This window comes from Somniosus microcephalus, chromosome 2 (assembly GCF_052327205.1).
Source record: "Somniosus microcephalus isolate GS21.2 chromosome 2, FLI_Smic_1.0, whole genome shotgun sequence".
NCBI classification, from domain to species: domain Eukaryota; kingdom Metazoa; phylum Chordata; class Chondrichthyes; order Squaliformes; family Somniosidae; genus Somniosus; species Somniosus microcephalus.
The window spans coordinates 40,864,902-40,887,883 of NC_140988.1; the positions used below are offsets into that span (position 1 = coordinate 40,864,902).

Here is a 22,982-nt window from a genome sequence, read left to right on the forward strand (position 1 = left end):
CCCCACTCCCCCCTTATCATTAACAGTTTGCAATAGTTCACCTGCATCTTTTCTCCCCCTCTGTTGGTTGAGTTATGTCCTTTGGGGGAGGAGAGAAGTTGGCGGCGGTCTCCGCCGAGCTCCGCGTTCCCGGCGCCGGCTCGCTGCTGTTGAACGCGCCGCCCCGCTCCAGGATCTACAAGATCATCGTCATCGGCGACTCAGGCGTGGGCAAGACCTGCCTGACCTACCGCTTCTGCGCTGGCAGATTCCCCGACAAGACCGAGGCCACCATCGGGGTGGATTTCCGAGAGAAAACCGTGGAGATTGATGGAGAAAAAATAAAGGTAATTTCCCACCCCCACCTCTGAAAATTCCTCTATTATTCAGGAGGGCAGCAACAATCTGTGTACAAGTTAATGAGCTCCCGATTTAGTTCAGAATCACCTCAAATTAAAGACGTTTTAATTGGCCAACTTTTTAAATGGAATGTGTTCAATCTGTCCATATTTTTTTCTACAAATGTGACTATAATTTTCCAACGACTTGCAGTGAAAGATGGTATCTGATGGCCGTTAACTTTATTGTGTAAGGGCTGGGTCCAGGAAGCTAGTTTACAACATTTCTGCAGTGAAAAACATATAACTAGTTGGTATATAACTATGGAAATCCCATTGTATGTACTTGCAAGTATCGTGAACCCTGTATCGTGTAAACTTGTTACTGTACAACATTTAAAAAAAATCCGTTACAAGTAAACTCTTTTTTTACTTGATGGTCTTTTTTTTAAAGAACAAAAAGTATGTAATTAAGCTGTCTAGTTTAGTTAGTTAATCATTAGTTATTTAATAACATCTAAAACATTTGTCTGCCCTTCTGTTAGAATGATGGCTTGTTACAGTGAATGGGCTACATATAGATGTGTGGAGGATTCATGATGTGGGATTTCTTGTTGATCTTGAGTGAGATTGGCTTAAGGACAGGAAACAACAAGTGGTAAATGGCAGTTTTTCAGACTGGAGGATGGTAGACAATGGTGTTCTCCATGGGTCAGTGCTGAGGCCACTGCTTTTTTGATATGACCTGGATATTGGAATACAGAGTAGAATTTCTAAATTTGCTGATGCCACACCCTCAAGTTTGGTGTCAAACAGTGATGATACCAATTGACTGCAACAGGACATAGAAAGGCTAGCAGAATGGGCAGACAAGTGGCAGATGGAATTTAATAGAGACGTGTGAGGTGATCCATTTTGGTAGAAGGAACAGGGAGAGGCAATATACACTTAATGGCACAGTTTTAAAGAGTGTGCAGGGATAGAGGGACCTGGAAGTAAATGTGCATAGGTCCCTGAAGGTGGCGGGACATATTGAGAGAGTGATTAGCAAAGCATATGGGATCTTGGGCTTCGTAAATAGAGGTATTGAGTACAAAAGCAGAGAAGTTATGCTGGACCTTTTATAAAGCGCTGGTTAGGCCACAGCTGGAGTATTGTGTCCAGTTCTGGTCACCACACTTTAGGAAGGATGTGAAGGCACTTGAGAGGGTGCAGAGGAGATTTACAAGAATGGCTCCGGGGATGGGAGATCTTGGCTACAAGGACAGTTTGGAGAAGCTGGATTTGTTTTCATTAGAGCAAAAGAGGTTGAGGGGTGATTTGATAGAGACAAGATTATGACGGGTTTGGATAGGCTAGACGGGGAAAGGCTGTTCCCACTAGTTGATGGTACAAGGACTAGGGGGGACACAGATTTAAGGTTTTGGGCAAGAGATACAGGGGGATGTGAGGACAAACTTTTTTATGCAGCGAGTGATGAGGACCTGGAACTCGCTGCTGACGGAAGTGGTGGAAGCGGAGACACTCAATGTTTTCAAGGGGAGACTGGATAGGCACTTGAGAGAAATAAACTTGCAGGGCTACGGTGATAGAGCGGGGGAATGGGACTGACTGGATTGCTCTACAGAGAGCCGGCACGGACTCAATGGGCTGAATGGCCTCCTTTGGTGCCGTTATGACTGTATGACTATGAGATAATCTCTATTTGGGTGTAGCATAAAGCCATGATTGGTCTGGGCTAAAGCTTATATTTCAGGATTAGGTTTTCCCAATAGCTGATGAGAAAGGTATGGTCAATGAACAAGTGGGCTATCGATCATATCCCATAACTCCTTGCAGATTCTGTTTCTCCACTCACAAGCAGGTAAAGTAAAATGATGAAAATTAAAATTTTAAGTGTGAGCTAAAATGATTATGGAGCAACTCTCACTGACCTGGTAAAATCACTGAAACGTGTATTTTTACAGCACAGTCTGTTCTCGATCCTCCCTGTTTTCTGAAATGATCTTGCTTCTCCTCTTACAAAAGCAAAATACTGCGGATGCTGGAAATCTGGAGTATAAACAGAAAATTCTGGAAATACTCAGCAGGTCAGGCACCATTTGTGGAGAGAGAAACAGAGTTAACGTTTCGGGTCATTGTCGCCATGGGTGCCAGGTAACCTTTTAGTACCTTGCTCTGGTGACCATTCTTCATAAAAGATAGTGAATGTTCGCAGAATATTCAAAGATGGGCGCACCCTTACTAATCCTGATCCTGGACTGAGAACCCTAGCTGATTTTTTCCCCCCCTCCTAGCCCAAGCTTTGTGCTTCACCCAAGCTGAGATTAGTTAAATGGTGATTTTTAAAGCAAATGGAATGCTGAACTACATAGCCAAAATGGTGGTAAGAATACAAATTGGAGGAATTCATGTAAACTGTGTAGTGCCCTGGTCAGACCACACCTAGAGCACTGTGTCCTGTTCTAGTCAGTGAGACACACTGGAGACATTCAAACCCTGGTGAGATTGAAGAGAAGAGCTACAAGACAGATTCTTGATGTCAAAGCTACGAGGAAAGACTGAAGAAACTTGGGCTTTTACAGCTTTGGAGGGCAGCAAGTGAGAGGTGATCTTAATACAGGCATATGACAATACAGAAAATGTAAATCTAGAACATTACTTCCAACTAAACTATGACAGTAGGACAAGAAGGCACAGGTTCAAACTAGTGATGAGTAAACTTTGGAAAAAGATATCAGTACTAAGAATTGGTCATGCTCTTGCAACTATCTGCAGGAGCAGTGCACTAGGATTAGAAATTAACTAACATGATGTCAACCTTTTAAAAGGCTGCATAGGAACAGCTCCGGAAGATTAGTGAGCCTAACATCCATTGTGGGTAACATATTAGATGGCATACTGAAAGAGGGGGACAATGAAATATCTAGATAGGTATGATATAGTCAGAGAGCATTAGCATGGATTTATGGGTGGGAAGGAAGTCTTGCCTGACTGCATTGCTGGAGATCTTCGAGGAAATGATGGAAATTCTATTGATATGATGTATTTGTATTGCAGCAAGGCTTTTGATGCCGTGCCACACAAGTGCTTAGACCACAAGGTAACAAAGCATGGAATCAGTGGCGCAAGCTTCTGAGAGAGATTGATATTGACTAAACCAGAGAATGCAAATAGAGGGCAGGCAAGTCGAATACAAAGGAATCCGGATAGGTTGGCAAGATGGACTGATGAACAGCAAATGGCATTTTTATGTGGGCAAATGAAAAGTAATGAGACTAGGGAGGGGAAATAAACAGTGAAAATATAAACTAAATGACTCTAGGATGCGTGGCGCAACACAGAGGTATCTGGGGTTATTGTGGATATCTTGCTGAAACCAATAGTGCAATTTGTGGCAGCAGTAAGGAAAAATAACCAGAACTTGGGTATATAGCCAGAGGGATACAGTGATAATGGGTCTGGACAAAGCACTTGTACAGACCCACCCGAGATATGGTGTACAGTTCTGGTCACTGTACTACAGTAAGAATATCCAGGATTTGGAGAGTGCAGCGCGGATCTGCGTGGGAACAGAGCATCGGCGGCAGAGCTTAAAACCGGCAGCGAGGAGCAGCCCGACCAGTGCGGACCTGCGTGGGAACAGAGCATCGGCGGCAGAGCTTAAAACCGGGAGCGAGGAGCAGCCCGACCAGTGCGGACCTGCGTGGGAACAGAGTATCGGCGCAGAGCTTAAAACCGGCAGCGAGGAGCACCAATTCAGCAGCAGGGGAGAGAGGTAAAAAGTAATCAAAGTGTGACGTCACCAGGAAGCAGGTAAGTGATTGGTTGGTGAGTATTTCTCTTTTTTTTAAACTTTAACTCTGGTTTATAGTTTCTAAGGTCTCTCTGGTGTAGCAGGGATTGTTGGTAAACCGGTTAACTGTAGTGTAATTAGTGGGATTGATTGATTGAATTTAAATTAAATCAGTAAAGGGTAAGTCATGGCAGGACAGCCGGGTCCCGTGATCTGCTCTTCCTGCGATATGTGGGAACTCGGACACTTCCTGTGTCCCTGACAACTACATGTGCAGGAAATGCACCTAGCTGCAGCTATTGACAGACCGCATTGCGGCGCTGGAGCTGCGATTGGATGCATACTGGAGCGTTCACGATGCTCAGGACATCGTGAATAGCACGTTTACAGAGTTGGACACACCGCAGCTCGAGGTTGGACAGGAAGAAAAGGAACGGGTGACCAACAGGCAGAGTACTAGGCGCAGGCAGGTAGTGCAGGGGTCCCCTGTGGCCATCCCCCTCTCCAACAGATACACCACTTTTGAGTACTGTTGGGGGGGGGGGGGGGATGGCTTATCAGAGGAAGGCAGCAGCAGCCAACTTCCTGGCACCAGGCGTGGCTCTGCTGCACAGAATGAGAGGAAAAAGAGTGGTAGAGCTATAGTAATAGGGGATTCAATTGTAAGGGGAATAGATAGGCATTTCTGCGGCCGCAAACGAGACTCCAGGATGGTGTGTTGCCTCCCTGGTGCAAGGGTCAAGGATGTCTCCGAGCGGCTGCAGAACATCTTGGAAGGGGAGGGTGAACATCCAGTTGTCGTGGTGCATATAGGCACCAACGATATAGGTAAAAAGCGGGATGAGGTCCTAAAAGCGGAATATAGGGAGTTAGGAGGTAAATTAAAAAACAGGACCTCAAAGGTAGTAATCTCAGGATTGCTACCAGTGCCACGTGCTAGTCAGAGTAGAAATAGAAGGATACTTCAGATGAATATGTGGCTAGAGGAATGGTGCCAGGGGGAGGGATTCAAGTTCCTGGGACATTGGAACCGGTTCTGGGGGAGGTGGGACCAGTTCAAACCGGACGGTCTGCACCTGGACAGGGCTGGAACCGATGTCCTAGGGGGTTTGTTTGTTAGTGCTGTGGGGGAGGGTTTAAACTAAAATGGAAGGGGGTTGGGAACCTGAGCAGGGAGACAGAGGAAAGGGAAACAAGGATAAAAGCAAAAGATAGGAAGGAAAAAAACAAAAGTGGCAGTCAGAGAAATCAATGGTTTAAATCAAACATGGCCACAGTAAATAATAATTCTAATAGATCTAAGAGCGTTAAAAAAACAAGCCTGAAGGCTTTGTGTGGTGTATGTGCCTTTAAAAGCAATTGTGGTGTATGTGCCTTTAAGAGCCCCAGGTGTGCGTAATGCCGGTAATTGCCACTTGGGCTATATAAGCCTGTGTATATCCTTTAGAACCCCCCGCCAGACTTGCTTAGTAAATACCTATGAACCAACTCCTGTCTTCAGTGTCTTTATCTACACACGGACACTACAGTGGCAACGAAGTGGAAACGGACTTACCTGCAATTCGGCAGCACCTCAAGGACGTCGATTCCTCCAGCGTCCAGAAGACTCAAGGAAGTAATAGGAACTGTGGTTTCACCAGCTGGCCAAGCTGGTGGCAGGTACTGCGCTAATCCTTCCTGGGCGTCAGGCTGGGGCTCCAGCGGCGGGCTCTACAGCTGAGACAGGCAGCGAAATCGGAGGCAAGCAATAACGGACTGGGAGGGTGCACTCGGGAGACAGCCGGCGCGGCAAGCAGGTCGGCGTTTAGACCTCCGTCGGGAACGAGTCTCCAACAGTGAATAAACGGAAACCACAGTAAAACAGCGTTGTTATCGGTAGCAGCGGCGGGAAAGCGCAGGAAGCGCCATATTGTTGCTACAGAGAGAAAAAAAAAGCGCGGGAAGCGCCATATCTTTTTTTTGAAATGCCTAAGTCTGGCAATATTGATGCTTTTGATAACGAAACAGAGCCTAACTTTGGCAATATTGATGTTTTTGATAACAAGATAGAGGATTGGACCACATATGTAGAAAGAGTGGAGGTGTTTTGCACCGCAAATGGAATAGAAGATGAAAAGAAAGCTTCAGTGCTTCTGGATCTAATGGGCGCAGAAACATACAAGCTGTTACGCAACTTAATCACTCCAGCCGAACCGATGGACAAGAATTTTGAGGAGATTGTTGATACCCTACACTGCCAATTCGAGGCAGGACTGGCAGATTCTCTGCAAGACAAATTCATCTGCGATCCCCTATGTGTAGAAACACAAAAAAAGGTATCTTCTGGAAAAGATTTAACACTGGACAAGGCTTTCAGTGCAATAGGAGCGGCAAAGATACAGCAAAGGCCACAGGACTTCGGCACCCATGAAATGACACGGGGTTTCGAGAGATGCTATCGCTGCGGCAGATCCAACCATGACCAGAGGGATTGCTGGTTCAAAGAAAAAGCATGCAGGCGATGCGGAAAGATGGGACACATTCCACGTGTATGCCGATCTGAAAATAAAAAATCCACTAACGGGAAAAAAATCAATAAGGAAAAGCACAGAAAGGTACAAATGATGACGGACAGTAGCTCCAAAGACCAGAAGAGCGATAGCGACTCCGGGAACAAGAGACTAAGCTCTCTCAAATTACATAATGTAATTGCCAATGAAGATTACCAGACCATTTGGGTTACCCTTATAATAGCAGGGTCCCCAGTTAAAATGGAGCTAGATACAGGATCAGCTCTAACCGTAATAAATCGACGAGATTATGAGAGGCTATTTTCGCATATACCTCTAAAAGACACATCCATTATCTTAAAAACATATACGGGGCAGAAAGTATACCCCAAAGGAAAAATAAAGGTGCCTGTGGTATACAACGGCAAAGAAATACAAAAGTTGTATTTATACATTCTACAAGATGGTGGTCCACCGTTGTTGGGACGTGAATGGATAAGGAAGATACGTTTAGACTGGCACTCCATTCAGGCACTGACGGTGACCAGTAAGGAAAAAAACAATGATGACATCATACCTGAACGATTAAAAGACATCTTGGCCAACGCCAAAGAAGTGTTTCAAGAGAAACTAGGAACCTTGAAAGGCATCACCGCCTCAATAAAAGTGGAAGATGCAGCAATTCCAAAAAATTTTAAGGCAAGACCGGTGCCATACGCAATACGTCCGGCAGTCGAGGCAGAGCTGGAGAATTTGGAAAAGGCAGGCGTATTATCCAAAATAGATTGGAGCGAATGGGCAACACCCATCGTTCCAGTCATGAAAAAAGCATTGAAAAATAACTCTGAGGAACAGAGAAAAATTCGCATCTGTGGGGACTTTAAGGTGACTGTAAACCCGGTCCTTCACACGGTACAGTATCCTCTTCCGAGGATAGAAGATATTTTCGCCTCACTATCCGGAGGAAAACGTTTCACAAAAATTGACTTGGCACAGGCATATCTACAGATGGAGGTTGAGGAGACCTCTAAAAAGTATCTCACAATAAACACACACAAAGGCCTGTACCAGTACAATCGACTGGTTTTTGGAGTAGCATCAGCTCCAGCTATCTGGCAAAGAGCTATGGAGCAAGTCCTGCAAGGGATTCCGGGGACTCAGTGTTACCTAGACGACATCCTTATAACAGGAGAAAACGACAACGAGCACCTTGCCAATTTGGAGCAGGTGCTCACTAGGCTGAAAGAACGGGGCCTACGAGCAAATCGCCCCAAGTGCGAATTTTTCCAAAATCAGATATCATATTGTGGCCACATAATTAATAAGGAAGGGTTGCATAAGTCACCTGAAAAAATTGAAGCAGTTATAAAAGCCCCAGCACCTGAAAATGTTTCACAATTGAGGTCATTCCTGGGATTAATAAATTACTATCATAAATTTTTACCGAACTTATCAACTATTCTACACCCTCTTAATGATCTTCTACACACAGGAGTGATTTGGAAATGGAACGAAGACTGTAAACGTGCCTTCCATAAATGTAAAGACTTAATCACATCCGAGAAAGTTTTGGCTCATTACAACCCATCACTACCAATCAGACTGGCGTGCGATGCATCCCCTTACGGCATAGGAGCGGTATTGTCCCATAGATTCCCTGATGGCTCGGAACGGCCGATAGCTTTTGCGTCACGCTCATTGAACTCAGCTGAGCGTAACTATTCCCAGATAGACCGGGAAGCACTCAGCCTGGTATGGGGAGTGAAGAAATTCAACCATTACCTACACGGACAAAAATTTACCTTGCTGACTGACCATCAACCCCTCATCTCCATATTCAACCCTAAGAAAGGTGTCCCCATTATGACGGCACAAAGACTACAGAGGTGGTCCCTTTTTCTAGGGGCACACCAATACAACATAGAATACAAAGGGTCAAAACAGCATGGGAATGCTGACGGTTTATCACGCCTGCCGTTGCCAATGATAGAAGAGGCACCTACAGTAGACCCAGTAGAGATATTCCACTCTACCATAGTGGAATGTCTACCGGTGACAAATTCTGCCATTGAAAGGGAGACCAGAAATGACCCTACTCTCTCACGGGTCTACGATTTAACAATGAAGGGATGGCCAGCACATGGCGAACCACTGTTGCCAGCATTCTCGCAAAGAAGAGAACAGCTGTCAGTGTGCCGAGGAACCTTGATGTGTGGATCCAGAGTGGTGATTCCACCCAAACTCCAGGATAAAGTGCTAAAGGAGCTTCACGAGGGGCATCTGGGTGGAGTGAAAATGAAGAACCTAGCTAGGGCGTTTGTATGGTGGCCAGGTATCGATGGAGACATCGAAGACATGAACAAGAGCTGCCTAGGATGCCAGAAGGTCCAAAATGCTCCACCACAAGCCCCTCTACATCCATGGGAGTGGCCCTCATCTCCCTGGCAAAGGGTGCACATCGACTTTACTGGTCCATTTATGGACTCAATGTTCTTAATCGCAGTTGATGCACACTCCAAGTGGCCAGAGGTAATAAAGATGTCCTCCACCACCACGGAAAAAACCATCACAGTATTAAGGACCATATTTGCCAGGAATGGGCTGCCGGAACAGATATGTTCTGATAATGGACCGCAATTTGTGTCCGAAGAATTCAGAAAGTTCTTAAAGAACAATGGGGTAAAGTACTACACGTCCGCCCCATACCATCCCGCCACCAATGGATTGGCTGAAAGGTTTGTCCAGACCTTCAAGAAGGCCATAAAGGCCATGGGTAATGAAAACATAAAACTTCAGCACAAGGTGGATAACTTCTTATTTGCATATAGGAATGCAACACATATGGTTACAAACCAAACTCCCGCCATGATGTTCTACAATAGAAACCTAAGATGCCGGCTGGATTTGGTCAAGCCCAACATCCGAAGGGACGTGGAGAACCGGCAGTTTCAGGGCATGAATGAAAGGCCAACTAGGGCCTTCCAGATAGGCCAACCGGTTTTGGCCCGGGACTACCGTACCGAGAAATGGCAGCCTGGAACTATCTGCACACGACTAGGACCACTGATGTATACCGTGGACATCGGAGAAAGCATAATAAGGCGCCATGCTGACCAAATCATCAAGTCATCCGAAAAGGGACAACCTACACCACCACGCTATACATCTAACGATGAAGTAGAGATACCCATATCTACCTCCGATCCGGTGATACTGGAACCCGATGAACCCGACACTGGCCTTCAAGCTGAATCAGCCTTACCAGAAGAACCTACTACACCACCAGAAACTACTACACCCCCGAGGCGTTATCCGGACCGAGTCAGGAAGCCTCCTGAGAGACTAACTTATAATTAATTAATACAGCAATGTATATTATTTTGCATATAACATGTAATTAATAATTACTTAAAATATGATGTACTAGTTAGCTAGAAGGGGAGGAATTGTGGTGTATGTGCCTTTAAGAGCCCCAGGTGTGCGTAATGCCGGTAATTGCCACTTGGGCTATATAAGCCTGTGTATATCCTTTAGAACCACCCCCCCCCCCCCCCAGACTTGCTTAGTAAATACCTATGAACCAACTCCTGTCTTCAGTGTCTTTATCTACACACGGACACTACACTTTGTGTCTTAATGTGAGGAGCATTTGTAATAAGGTGGATGAATTGGCTGCGCAAGTAGAGGTAAACGAATATGATTTGGTTGGGATTACGGAAACGTGGCTCAAGGATGGCCAAGACTGGGAAATCAACATCCAGGGGTATTTGATATTCAGGAAAGATAGGCAAAAAGGAAAGGGAGGTGGGGTAGCATTACTGGTTAAAGAAGGGATTAACACAATTGTAATGAAGGATATTAGCTCTGATGATGTGGAATCTGTATGGGTAGAATTGAGAAATACTAAGGGGAAAAAAACATTAGTGGGCGTAGTATATAGACCTCCAAACAGTAAGGCGGAGGTTGGGGATGGCATTAAAAGGGAAATTAAAGAAGCATGCAATAAGGGCACAGCAGTCATCATGGGTGACTTTCATCTACATATAGATTGGGCTAACCAAATTGGTAACAATACTGTGGAGGAGGAATTCCTGGAGTGTTTACGGGATGGTTTCCTGGACCAATATGTAGAGGAACCAACCAGAGATCCGGCCATCTTAGACTGGGTATTATGTAACGAGAAAGGATTAATTAGCAATCTTGTTGTATGAGGCCCCTTGGGTCGGAGCGATCATAATATGATCGAATTCTTCATTAAGATGGAGAATGAAGTAGTTGACTCAGAAACAAGGGTCCTCAATTTAAATAAAGGAAACTACGATGGTCTGAGGAGCGAGTTGGGTAGGATTGATTGGGGAATGGCACTCAAAGGGTTGACGGTGGATAGACAATGGCAAACATTCAAAGACCGAATGGATGAACTACAGAAGTTGTTCATCCCAGTTTGGCATAAAAATAAAACAAAAAAGGTGACTGTGGGTAACAAGGGAAATTAGGGATAGCATAAGATCCAAGGAGAGCACATACAAATTGGCCAGAAAAAGCAATAATCCTGAGGATTGGGAGCAGTTCAGGATTCAACAAAGGAAGACAAAGGGATTAATTAAGAAAGGGAAAATAGAATATGAGAGTAAGCTTTCAGGGAACATAAAAACTGACTGTAAAAGCTTTTATAGATATGTGAAGAGAAAAAGCTTGGTGAAGTCAAGCGTAGGTCCCTTGCAGTCAGAATCGGGGGAATTTATAATGGGGAACAAAGAAATGGCAGACCAACTAAATACATATTTTGGTTCTGTCTTCACAAAGGAGGACACAAATAACCTCCCAGAAATACCAGGGAACGTAGGGTCTGATGAAAGGGTGGAACTGAAAGAAATCAGTATTTGTAGGGAAATGGTGTTAGGAAAATTGATGGGACTGAAGGCCGATAAATGCCCAGGGCCTGATAATCTACATCCCAGGGTACTTAAGGAAGTGGCCCTAGAAATAGTAGATGCATTGCTGGTCATCTTCCAAAATTCTATAGACTCTGGAACAGTACCCATGGATTGGAGGGTAGCTAATGCTACCCCACTATTCAAAAAAGGTGGTAGAGGAAAAAGCGGGGAATTATAGACCGGTAAGCCTTACATCGGTAGTGGGGAAAATGCTAGAGTCCATTATAAAAGATGTAATAGCAGAGCACTTGGAAAGCAGTGACAGGATCGGACAAAGTCAACATGGATTTACAAAAGGTAAATCATGCTTGACTAATCTACTGGAATTTTTTGAGGATGTAACTGGTAAAATAGCTAATGGAGAACCAGTGAATGTGGTGTATTTGGACTTTCAGAAGGCTTTCGATAAGGTCCCGCATAAGAGATTAGCGTGCAAAATTAAGGCACATGGGATTGGGGGCAAGGTATTGACTTGGATAGAGAACTGGTTGGCGGACAGAAAGCAAAGAGTTGGAATAAACGGGTCGTTTTCCGAGTGGCAGGCAGGATCAGTCCTAGTACCCCAGCTGTTCACAATATATATTAATGATCTGGACAAGGGAATTGGATGTAATATCTCCAAATTTGCAGACGACACAAAGCTGGGTGGGAGGGTATGCTGCGAGGAGGATGTCATGAAACTCCAGTACGATTTGGACAGGTTAGGTGATTGGGCAGAAACATGGCAAATGCACTATAATGTGGATAAATGTGAGGTTATCCACTTTGGTGGCAAAAACAGGAAGGCACATTATTATTTGAATGGCAATAGATTGGGAGAAGGGGAAGTGCAAAGAGACCTGGGTGTTCTTGTGCACCAGTCGCTGAAGGTAAGCATGCAGGTGCAGCAGGCGGTTAAGAAGGCAAATGGTATGTTGGCCTTCGTAGCAAGAGGGTTCGAGTACAGGAACAAGGATGTCTTGCTACAGTTGTACAGGGCCTTGGTGAGACCGCGCCTTGAGTATTGTGTGCAGTTTTGGTCGCCTTATCTGAGGAAGGACATTCTTGCCATGGAAGGAGTGCAGCGAAGATTCATCAGGCTGATCCCTGGGATGGCAGGAATGACGTATGAGGAGAGATTGTGTCGATTGGGCTTATACTCACTGGAGTTTAGAAGATTGAGAGGGGATCTCATCGAAACCTATAAAATTCTGTCAGGCCTGGACAGTCTAGATGCTGGAAGGATGTTCCCGATGGTCGGGGAGTCCAGAACCAGGGGTCATAGTCTAAGGATAAGGGGTAGGACATTTAGGACTGAAATGAGGAGGAATTTCTTCACCCAGAGAGTGGTGAACCTGTGGAACTCTCTGCCACAGAGGGTGGTGGAGGCCAGTTCATTAAATATATTCAAGAAAGAGTTGGATATATTCCTTGAGGCTAAAGGGATCAAGGGATATGGGGAGAAGGCAGGGACAGGGTACTGAATTTGAATGATCAGCCATGATCCCATTGAATGGCGGAGCAGGCTCGAAGGGCCGAATGGCCTACTCCTGCTCCTATCTTCTATGTTTCTAAAAGGAAAACCAAATGGATGCCTATCTTAAGACATCTGAACTGTGAGATGTTGTTGAAGATCCTGGGACCATTTACTCTGGAGAAGATAAGGTTCAGTGGAGATATTATTCAAGATTCTTGAGGGATTGAATAAATTGAATCTCCATTAATATATTGAGATTGCCACAAACTCTAGAACAGGGGGACACTGACTCAATCTTGGAGGGAAGATGTACTGCCAGATTAGATGTAACGACTTTACACAGAGGGTGGTAAACGTGTGGAATGGACTGCCAGTGAAGGCAGATAGTGTAGATTTTAAGGAAGCATTGGTTAGATATTTGAGAGAATGCGATTGAGTGTTGGGGATTGGTCTGATGGATGGAATAGCCTTTTCTCCTGTACTTTCTATGTTTTTATGTAATTGATGTGTAAAAAGCATTTCTGCATAGGGCAGTAGAAGTTCAAAATGTGGAATTGGTTTTATAAAAAAACCAGTTGCTTGTTGTGAATGGGGGGGGCCTGTATTTTTTTTCTCGATCAATGAGCTAACACGGACTGAATGGCCTGTCATGTCTATCTTGTGAACGGATTAATTCTGGAACTTCCTAATCACTCTGGTTTAGGGCCACACAGCGAAGTGCAATTGTCCAATGAGTTATTGAGCACAGCCAGGACTTCTGGTTTTGTCGTTCTAAGACAACAACTTTCATTTCTATAACACTTTTAATGTTTAAAAAACGAAGTCCCAAGGTGTTTCGCAGACAGGTGTACTGAAAACTGATGCTGTGCCAGAAAGGTAGCGACTAGGAGGGGGTGAGATGGGTTTAGAGAAGGTTTTTAAAGGAGGAGGTAGAGACTGAGGGAATTTCAGAGTGTAGGGCCTAGGTAACTCAAAACTGATGCCAATGGAGGGGCAAAGGGAGAAGAGGCCAGAATCAGAAGAATGGAGTGTACTGGGGGTGGAGTGGGGGGATTATAAGGCTAGAGGAAATTGCAGAATTAGGGTGGCGTGCTGCCAGGCAGGGATTTAAAGATGAGAACAATTTTTAATTTAATGCATTGGGGGAATAGGGAGCCAGTGTAGGTGAGTGAAGGAAAAGGTGTGGTGGATGTGCAGAGCAAGATATTTGCATGGTTAATCATGTCAAAATAGGGCAATGTTCCCTCTAAGGTGCACAGCTCTCAGCCGGTCCAGTACAGCTCAGGACCTGCTTTTCTTATGTTAAATTTTGTACATGCGAGAAACTGTGAATGGGCCACACCGCCCCTTAAAGGGGCCATGCACCCCCAAAAAATGAGGGGGAACATTGGTCATGGGTTATCATGCACTTCAGGATGATATTAGAAAGTAGGCAGTTTTGGCTGAGGAGAGCAAAGCACAACAGTGCTCGATGAGGTCAGGCCCGATCTGATGATAAATGGTTAGGCCAGTTGTATGCCAGGTACGTTCACACTTCCACCCATCAGACTTGAGGAAGCAAAGTTGGGGACTCTACTGTGGTTAACGACAGGGAAGGGAGACAGTGATTGTTTTGTTGGAGTAAGGGAATCAAAGATTGAGGCGAGGGAACATATTTTTCTCCTGAATATGTATGTAGTTGGTTGCAATATCCAATTTAGCAAATAGAATCATAGAAATTTACAGCACAGAAGGAGGCCATTTGGCCCATCGTGTCTGCGCCAGTCCAAAAAAAGAGCCATCTAGCCTAATCCCACTTTCCAGCTCTTGGTCCGTAGCCTTGCAAGTTACAGCACTTCAAGTGCATATCCAAGTACTTCTTAAATGTGATGGGCGTTTCTGTCTCTACCACCCTTTCAGGCAGTGAGTTCCAGACCCCCACCACCCTCTGGGTGAAAATTGTTTGCCAACTCCCCTCTAATCCTTCTACCAATTACTTTAAAACTATGCCCCCTGGTTATTGACCTCTCTGCTAAGGGAAATAGGTGCTTCCTATCTCTAGGCCACTCATAATTTTATACACCTCAATTAAGTCTCCCCTCAGCCTCCTCTGTTCCAAAGAATACAACCCCAGCCTATCCAATCTTTCCTCATAGCTAAAATTCCCCAGTTCTGGCAACATTCTTGTAAACCTCCTCTCTAGTGCAGTCACATCTTTCCTGTAATGTGGTGACCAGAACTGCACGCAGTACTCTAGCTGTGGCCTAACTAGTGTTTTATACAGTTCTATCATAACCTCTCTGCTCTTATATTCTATGCCTCGGCTAATAAAGGAAAGTATCCCATATGCCTTCTTAACCACCTTATCTACCTGTCCTGCTACCTTCAGAGATCTGTGGACATGCACGCCAAGGTCCCTCTAATCCTTTTACATTTCTCAGTATCCTACCATTTGTGGTGTACTCCCTTGCCTTGTTAATCCTCCCAAATGCATTACCTCGCACTTCTCTGGATTGAATTCCATTTGTCACTTTTCTGCCCACCTAACCAGTCCATTGATATCTTTCTCACTATCAACCACATTGCCAATTTTTGTATCATCTGCAAACTTCTTAATCATGCCCTCTGCATTGAAGTTTAAATCATTGATCTATACCACAAAAAGCAAGGGACCTAGTACTGAACCCTGCGGAACCCCACTGGAAACAGCCTTCCAGTCACATAAACACCCTTTGATCGTTACCCTTTGCTTCCTGCCACTGAGCCAATTTTTGGATCCAACTTGTCAGTTTCCCTTTGATCCCATGGGCTTTTACTTTTTTGACCAACCTGCCATGTGGAACCTTGTCAAAGGCTTTGCTAAAATACATGTAGACTACATCAAATGCACTGCCCTCATCGACCCTCTTGTTACCTCCTCAATAAATTCAATCAAGTTAGTCAGACACGACCTTCCCTTAACAAATCCATGCTGACTGTCCTTGATTAATCCGTGACTTTCTAAATGACGATTTATAGTGTCCCTCAGAATTTTTTCCAATAATTTTCCCACCACCGAGGTTAGGCTGACTGGCCTGTAATTACTCCGTCTATCTCTTTCTCCCTTTTTAAACAATGGCACAACATTAGCAGTCCTCTGGCACCACTCCTGCAGCCAGAGAGGATTGGAAAATAATGGCCAGAGCCTCCGCTATTTCCTCCCTTGCCTCTTAACAGCCTGGGATAGATTTCATCTGGGCTTAGTGATTTATCTACTTTCAAAGATGCTAAACCTCTTTATACTTCCTCTCTATGTTTATCCCATCTAATATATTACACTCCTCCTTAACTACAATGTCAGAATCATTAAGAACCATACCCACGTCTTCCGCCTCCATGCATAGGTTACCTTTTTGGTCTCTAATAGGCCATACTCTTTCTTTAGTTATCCTCTTGCTCTTTATGAATTTATAAAACATCTTTGGGTATTCCTTGATTTTACTTGCCAATATTTTTTCATGCCCCCTCTTTGCTTTCGTAATTTCCTTATTAATTTCACTCCTGCACTTTCTATATTTCTCTAAGCTTTCTGTAGTATTGAGCTCTTGGTATCTGGCAAAAGCTTCCCTTTTTTCCCTATCCTAAAGGGATAAGCTAACCTCTATAATATCTTAGCAGTTTAACTCCACATTTGGCCCAGAGGACATGTAGTCATCCACTGTGACATTTCTGGTAAAATAAATATTGCAGTGACTATGATACATTGCTCAATTTATTTCTATTCAAGACCCACATACACAGGAGCACAGTGGATGTGAATTATGGAGCTTTGTCACCAGTTAAATCAAATAAAACTGTTGCAGATGTACTTTATTATACACACTACTGCATGTGTAAGGGGATAGACTATAAAGCATTATTTTTCTTTTTCTGGAGGTTTTCAGTTACTCTCCCCTTTTTGTGTTGCATTGTACGTTGTTTTCAGGGGCTGATGCCTGTATTAGGGAGGATGGGAGCACAGCCTAGGCTCAGGATGCTTAGGATGATCACCTTTTGTCCAGCCCAGAATCAGATTGGGTATTTTCCTTTTTAATGTACATGCATGAAACAAAATGTTTGCCACTGATTTCATGGGGTTGTGATTGGTTTATTTCACCCATGCTCGCGGTTCCATTAAAAAAAAAAAAAAAAAAAAAATCCAGTGTTGGGGAAACATGTTTTCTGCTAAGTTTTCAACTTCACAATCCGATTTTTCATGCTGGAGCACACTGTCCATTTCTCCAGGGGGAAGAAGGAATGTAGGAAGAATACAATATTAGTAGCTGGAGATTATCTTGGCTACCGTAGTGAGTCAAAAGCGCCTGTTTGGCCATGCCTAACACTAGACTGGTTCAAAATCTTGAGGTTGCCAATGTAATGAGCCATCAGGAGACTGCAGAAATTGCCTAACCATGAGTTTTCCTCAATGTTTCCTTTAACCTGCACCCTCTGTGAATGATGCAAGTGAGTGAAGTGGGTCTCAAACCTACACTTTAACAATCCTGCACTGCCTCCAGCCTTTTGTTATTGGGTTGCTTTGTGTTTGTAGCTCTTTACATGGCTGGATTTTTTTCTGCTGTTGGTTTTCCTTTTTCTCTTGACAGTGTGTGGTCGGGAGTGTTAGTATTTGTGTGATCTCATACATTTATACTGCTTTGAAATATCACTGGTGAGGATTATGAAACTAACAGTGAAGGTTCTGGGCCAATTGAAATTTTCAAGCCTGAGATCGATAGCTTTTTGTTAGGTAATGGTATCGAGGTATTTGGATCAAAGGTGGGTAATTGGAGCTGGCCCACAGATCAGCCGTGATCGAATTGAATTGCAGAACAGGCTTCAGTGGCTCAGCAGGCTAACGTTTATTAATGAATTAAAGACCTATTGCAAGCAACATAGCCATAGGAATGATTCACTAATGCCGTTTTAATAAAGAAAGTAATTATTGATGCAGAAAAATATTTTGGCAAAGAGGTTAATTACAGTTGAATACCTTTGTCTTACAGGAGATAATCAATGACTTTAGTATGTTTTAAATCAGATCTATTTTGGATCAGTCGGAATAATTCATTGGTAGCAAAGGTGACTAAATATCAAACGCCTCATAGAATCATTGAAACTTACAGCACAGAAGGAGGCCATTTGGCCCATCGTGCCTGTGCTGGCTCTTGGAGCAGTTATGCTTCGTCGCTTCCCCCCCCCCCCGGCTTTATGTCCATAACCCTGTAAGTACCTCATCCTCAAGTACCTGCTCTTTTTAAAATGATTTATGGAATCAGCTTCCAGCACCTTTTTCAGAGCGTTCCAGATCCCGACAACTCTGAGTGAAAAAAATACTCCTCACCTCCCCTCTAGATATTTTGCCAATGATTTTGAATCTATGATCTCTGGTTATTGACTCAGTCGCCAGAGGGAATAGTTTTTCTCTATCTACTCTTATCGAAACCTCTCGTCATCTTGAAAACCTCTCTTGGGTCACCTCTTAACCTTCTCTGTTCCAAGAACAGTCCTAACTTTTCCAACCTCTCCTCATAACTGAAGTCTCTCATCCCTGGTAAACCTCCTCTGTACCCTTTCTAAGGCCTTTACATCTTTCCTGAAGTGTGGTGCCCATAATTGTCTAGATGAGGCCTAGCCAGTGATAAGTTCTAGCATGATCTCTGCTTTTATATTCTATTCCTCTATTTATAAACCCAAGTAACCGGTATGCTTTTTTAACCACCTTATTAACTTGCTGTGCGATCCTTTTAAAGATTTGTGTATATGGATACCAAAGTCTCTGCTTATCTACGCTTTTCAAAATCATGCCATTTATAGTAGATTGTCTTTCCATATTAGTCCTCCCAAAGTGCATCACTTCACACTTCTCCACATTGAACTCCATCTGCCGTGCTTCTGCCCATTTCACCATCCTGTGTCATCCTGAAGCCTATAATTATCCTCATCACTATCCACTACTTTGCCAAGTTTACCATCTGCAAATGTTATGTTACTCCCTACACTCGAGTCTAATTCGTTTATAAAAATTGAAAAGAGTAATGGACCCAAAACTGACCCTTGGGGAACACCACTGCAAACCACCTCCCAGTCTGCAAAACATCCATCCACCACCACCCTTTGCTTCCTATCACTGAGCTAATTTCATATCCATACCACCACTTTCCCTTAATTCCCCGGGCTACCACCACTTTCCCTTAATTCTATGAGCTTGCATCTTCTTGATAAGCATCCTGCGTGGCATTTATCTCACCTGATAAATGTACAGGAAACTCTCATTTAAACGGCACCTAAATATCCGGAATTCTCAATTAACTGGCAAAATTCATACTCCGAAAACACCTCAATAACCGGAAATGTTGCCGAGTCAGAGTCCGAGTCTCCTGTGGTGGCCGAGTTAGTTAGTGGGGGTAGTTCTCCAAACTGCCACTACTCGGCTTCTTGGCACTGTCAGAAGTACGAACACCTCAATAACAGGAGTCTGACTCTTTGTTTGTTAAAAATAGCCTTGGTAGATAACCCTCTCCGTCATCCGGAATTTTTAATCAACCGGCAACACGCCAGTCCCGACGGTGCCGGATACCAGAGAGTTTCCTGTATTGCATCATGTGCAAATGAGCCACGTAGACCATGTTGGGACCCAGAGTCTGTGCTGACTTATTTAATCTCGGGTAGAGGTGCTACAATTGGTTCCAGTGCCCTCGGAGAATAAGAATTAGGGCTGCACATAGTGACACCACTATTCACAGCCAGGATGGAGATGATTGGATAATTTCCTCATCAATCAGCCTGGAGACAGCACTGCTGTAGGTGACTGGGATTGAATTTACACACACAATTTGTATGTAACTATCCTCCACTCACTCCATTTTGCTGGAGAAAGCACCCTGCTTTTATTGGGAGACGTTGCTATAGTTTTGGCCATGACTTCTGTTTGTTGTAGTTCGTAAAGACTCCTTCTTAAATAGACTCTGTAGACTGTTTGCTGTAGTGCACTATTTAAATAGACTGTTTTACTGAGTAAATAGACTTGGTGCTGTGAGTCCTGCGTAAGTCCAGTCCCGCCCAGCCTCCAACTCATTGGCTGACACTGTGGCATCAGTAGACACTCTGAAGAAAATCAGACGCAATTTCCACTGATTATCAAATGGCCCCTGCTGGAAAGTGTGCATATGTAGACCATGGCTGAGAATGGGAATATGTTTGGCTGTGATTTTGCTCACACTTCAATTGCTTGCTTACAAAGGAATAATGATCATTGTGGAATCGTGCCTCAACATAAACTAGTGCATTTAGGAGAGGAGGGGGAAAATAAAATCCAACATCTTTACTTTGTTAAAGGTTTTCTGGTTGATGGAAAAATAAACTTTTTTGTTTTTAACACTTTAGATTCAGCTGTGGGACACAGCCGGCCAGGAACGTTTTCGGAAGAGCATGGTGCAGCACTACTACAGGAATGTCCATGCCGTTGTCTTTGTATATGACGTAACCAACCCCATGAGTTTCCAGAACCTCCCAGCCTGGATTGAAGAATGCAAACAGTACTCACTTGGTGGGGAAGTCCCACGCATCCTGGTGGGGAATAAGTGCGACCTAAAGGACGCCACCAAAGTTGGAACAGACCTGGCTCAGAAATTTGCCGATACTCAAAGCATACCCCTGTTTGAGACCTCGGCTAAGAACCCAAACGACAATGATCACGTGGAGGCCATATTCCTGACTTTGGCTCATAAACTGAAGAACCACAAGCCTATGATGCTTAGCCAGCTCCAGGTAGATGAGACTAAAGTTAAGCTGGAATCTGAATCGAAGGCTGACGTGGAGTGTTACTGTTGAAGGTGAACTTGATTGTTTTCCATATGAAGGAAGATCAAGAGCACCTTGCTGGAGACAGCCACAGTACAATTAACTGACTGAACCTGGCAGATCCAATCACACGCCATGAGAGGAAATACAACTGAAGAAAAGGACTGAACAATGTATTGGGATACACCACCAAATATTGGCTGAAATCTTACTTTTACTCAAAAGCAATGACCAGTACAGGATAGAAAAGGGTGCATTTTCTGGTATTGTCAGGTATTACTTTTATATGTTGAGAAGTATTAATCTTGTATACCTTGCCTCAGTTAAATAAGTCATTTGAATTTCCTCCTCGTGGTTCCTTTTCCAGGTATTCCTCAGCTGATTTCTTTCTGTTTCCATCTCCAATTAATCATGTGGGAATTAAAAATGTTTGTATTGGAGACTCCCCCTCCCCAACTTGCTCAGCTGGTGACATGGTAAATAACTGAGTCTTGCCGAGCAGGAGAATCTCCAGTTTCATCACCAGTTTGTGCTAGGTTAGCTGATATTAGCCAAGATCGAGGCATTACAATTGGCCTCCACTCTCCAGGTCAAGGAGGGGGAAAACCAGCCAAGGTTCCTGCACTGTCTGTCAGTACTGTGATGCCTCCTGTAGTAAAATAGTTTGTCAACACTCCCTGCCTAGGGTTGCATATAGTGACTTGATTGAGGCAGCTGAAAGACACAAATGTAGTAAATTCACCAGAAAAAGGAGGAAAAGTTTATTTAAAAAAAAAAAAACAAAGCATTGCTATACTAATTACATTGTGTCTTGCAGATCTTGTTATCTGTAAAATACAGAAATGTGTAGTTCAAATGTAAGTTATGTACAAGTAGTTCTAATACAAGGCTTCCTTGAGCTTCTAATATGAATGCTAAGACCTTAAAGGAATATATCAAATTTGAGTTGCAAGGCTTTCCGTGGCTTCAGATCAAACAAAAAGCCTTAAAGATTTGTGAATTCTTTTGCTAAAAATGACAGAATGGCAGGAAAGGAAGGAAGAAACATGGTGTTTAACTATCTGTCTGTAGTCATGGAAGCTGGCTGTGGTAAAGGGAATGGTGGTCTCTTTTTTTTTAATAAGGGACATTTCTGGACAAATACAGATTTTTACCAAGAGTTTTCCTTCTGATTGGAAGGGGGGATACCATAAAGGGAATACATTAAAGGCCAGTGTCTTTTGTGTTGTGGGAATGTTTGAAATATTTTTTGCATGCTTCTGTTCATGCTTTAAGTTTTTTGCTGACCCAGCAGAAGATATTTACTGACTGTACTCCGAAAGATGCAGAAAGGTTATCCGTAATTGTCGACTAATGAAGATGCACGGATTACTAGTAACCGATTAATGAAGGAGGATGTGGAGATTATTTTGTAATTGTTGATTTTTAACTCGTAATCTGCCTACAGATGCTAGGAAATGATTGTACTGGACGGATTTGTAAGATTTCAGCATTGTAGTGAGTGAACTGGAAAAAATCACTAATTACCGTAGTAAAGTTAATCCATTGTCGGGGATTGCTTCATTACTGTAATACTCTTACTGAATAAAACATTTGCACAATTCTAAATAATAAAAACATTTTGAACTTTAATTCTGCTCTCTTGTGTTTCCCATCTTCTCTTTCTACCATTCTTTATGCTTTTTTTAATATAATTTTTCCTAATTGAACCTGTCATGTCTTTTCTATCCCTTTTCCCCCAAAAAGGTATTTTATAATATTTTACTTGTTTCTTCCTTTTTCCAGTGTTCATCTAGAGTTGTGAACAAAGTTTATATAAAAAAAAGTGTTCCTTTATTGATCAAAGAGAGTCATCATGGATTTGTGAAGGGTACATCATGTCTGACTAATCTAGTTGAATTTTTGAGGAGGTCACTAACATTGTCGACAAGGGAGTGTTTATGGATGTTTATATGGATTTCCAGTAGGCATTCTCATCCATGAAGCCAACTTCCTTCTCCCTCGACCCCATTCCCATTAAACTCCTCATCACCCAGCTTTCCTTGCTGGCCTCCATGCTAGCTGCTTTTGTAAATGGATCCCACTCCTCGGACAATAACGCTGCCTTACAAAACTGCTGTCATCAACCCCCTTCCCCCCCCCCCATCAAACCCCTCTGTGCTAACTATCACCCCATGTCTAACCTCCCTT

General features: G+C 43.6%; 2 protein-coding genes across 3 annotated transcripts in view; one reads left to right on the top strand and one right to left on the bottom strand.

Moving 5' to 3' along the window:
• The window catches only part of ugl (ureidoglycolate lyase), a 74,841-nt gene extending 74,683 nt beyond the window's left edge, over positions 1 to 158 (bottom strand). For both annotated transcript variants that reach the window (XM_086008590.1, XM_086008581.1), the window contains exon 1: positions 42 to 158. The gene's annotated coding sequence lies outside the window, so the exon portion shown is untranslated. The remainder of the gene's footprint in view (positions 1 to 41) is intronic.
• rab33ba (RAB33B, member RAS oncogene family a) lies at positions 75 to 22,424 on the top strand. Its single transcript, XM_086008604.1, has 2 exons — positions 75 to 326; positions 20,376 to 22,424. The coding sequence occupies exons 1-2, from the start codon at positions 75 to 77 to the stop codon at positions 20,820 to 20,822; spliced, it is 699 nt and encodes a 232-aa protein (XP_085864730.1). The 3' UTR covers positions 20,823 to 22,424.
• The last annotated feature ends 558 nt before the right edge of the window (positions 22,425 to 22,982 follow it).

Bases quoted from the DNA above. Each gene is read 5' to 3' on its own strand.
- rab33ba (XM_086008604.1), top strand. From the start codon at position 75: ATGTCCTTTGGGGGAGGAGAGAAGTTGGCGGCGGTCTCCGCCGAGCTC. The intron at 327-20,375 runs GTAATTTCCCAC...TTAACACTTTAG, and splicing joins TTGATGGAGAAAAAATAAAG to ATTCAGCTGTGGGACACAGC.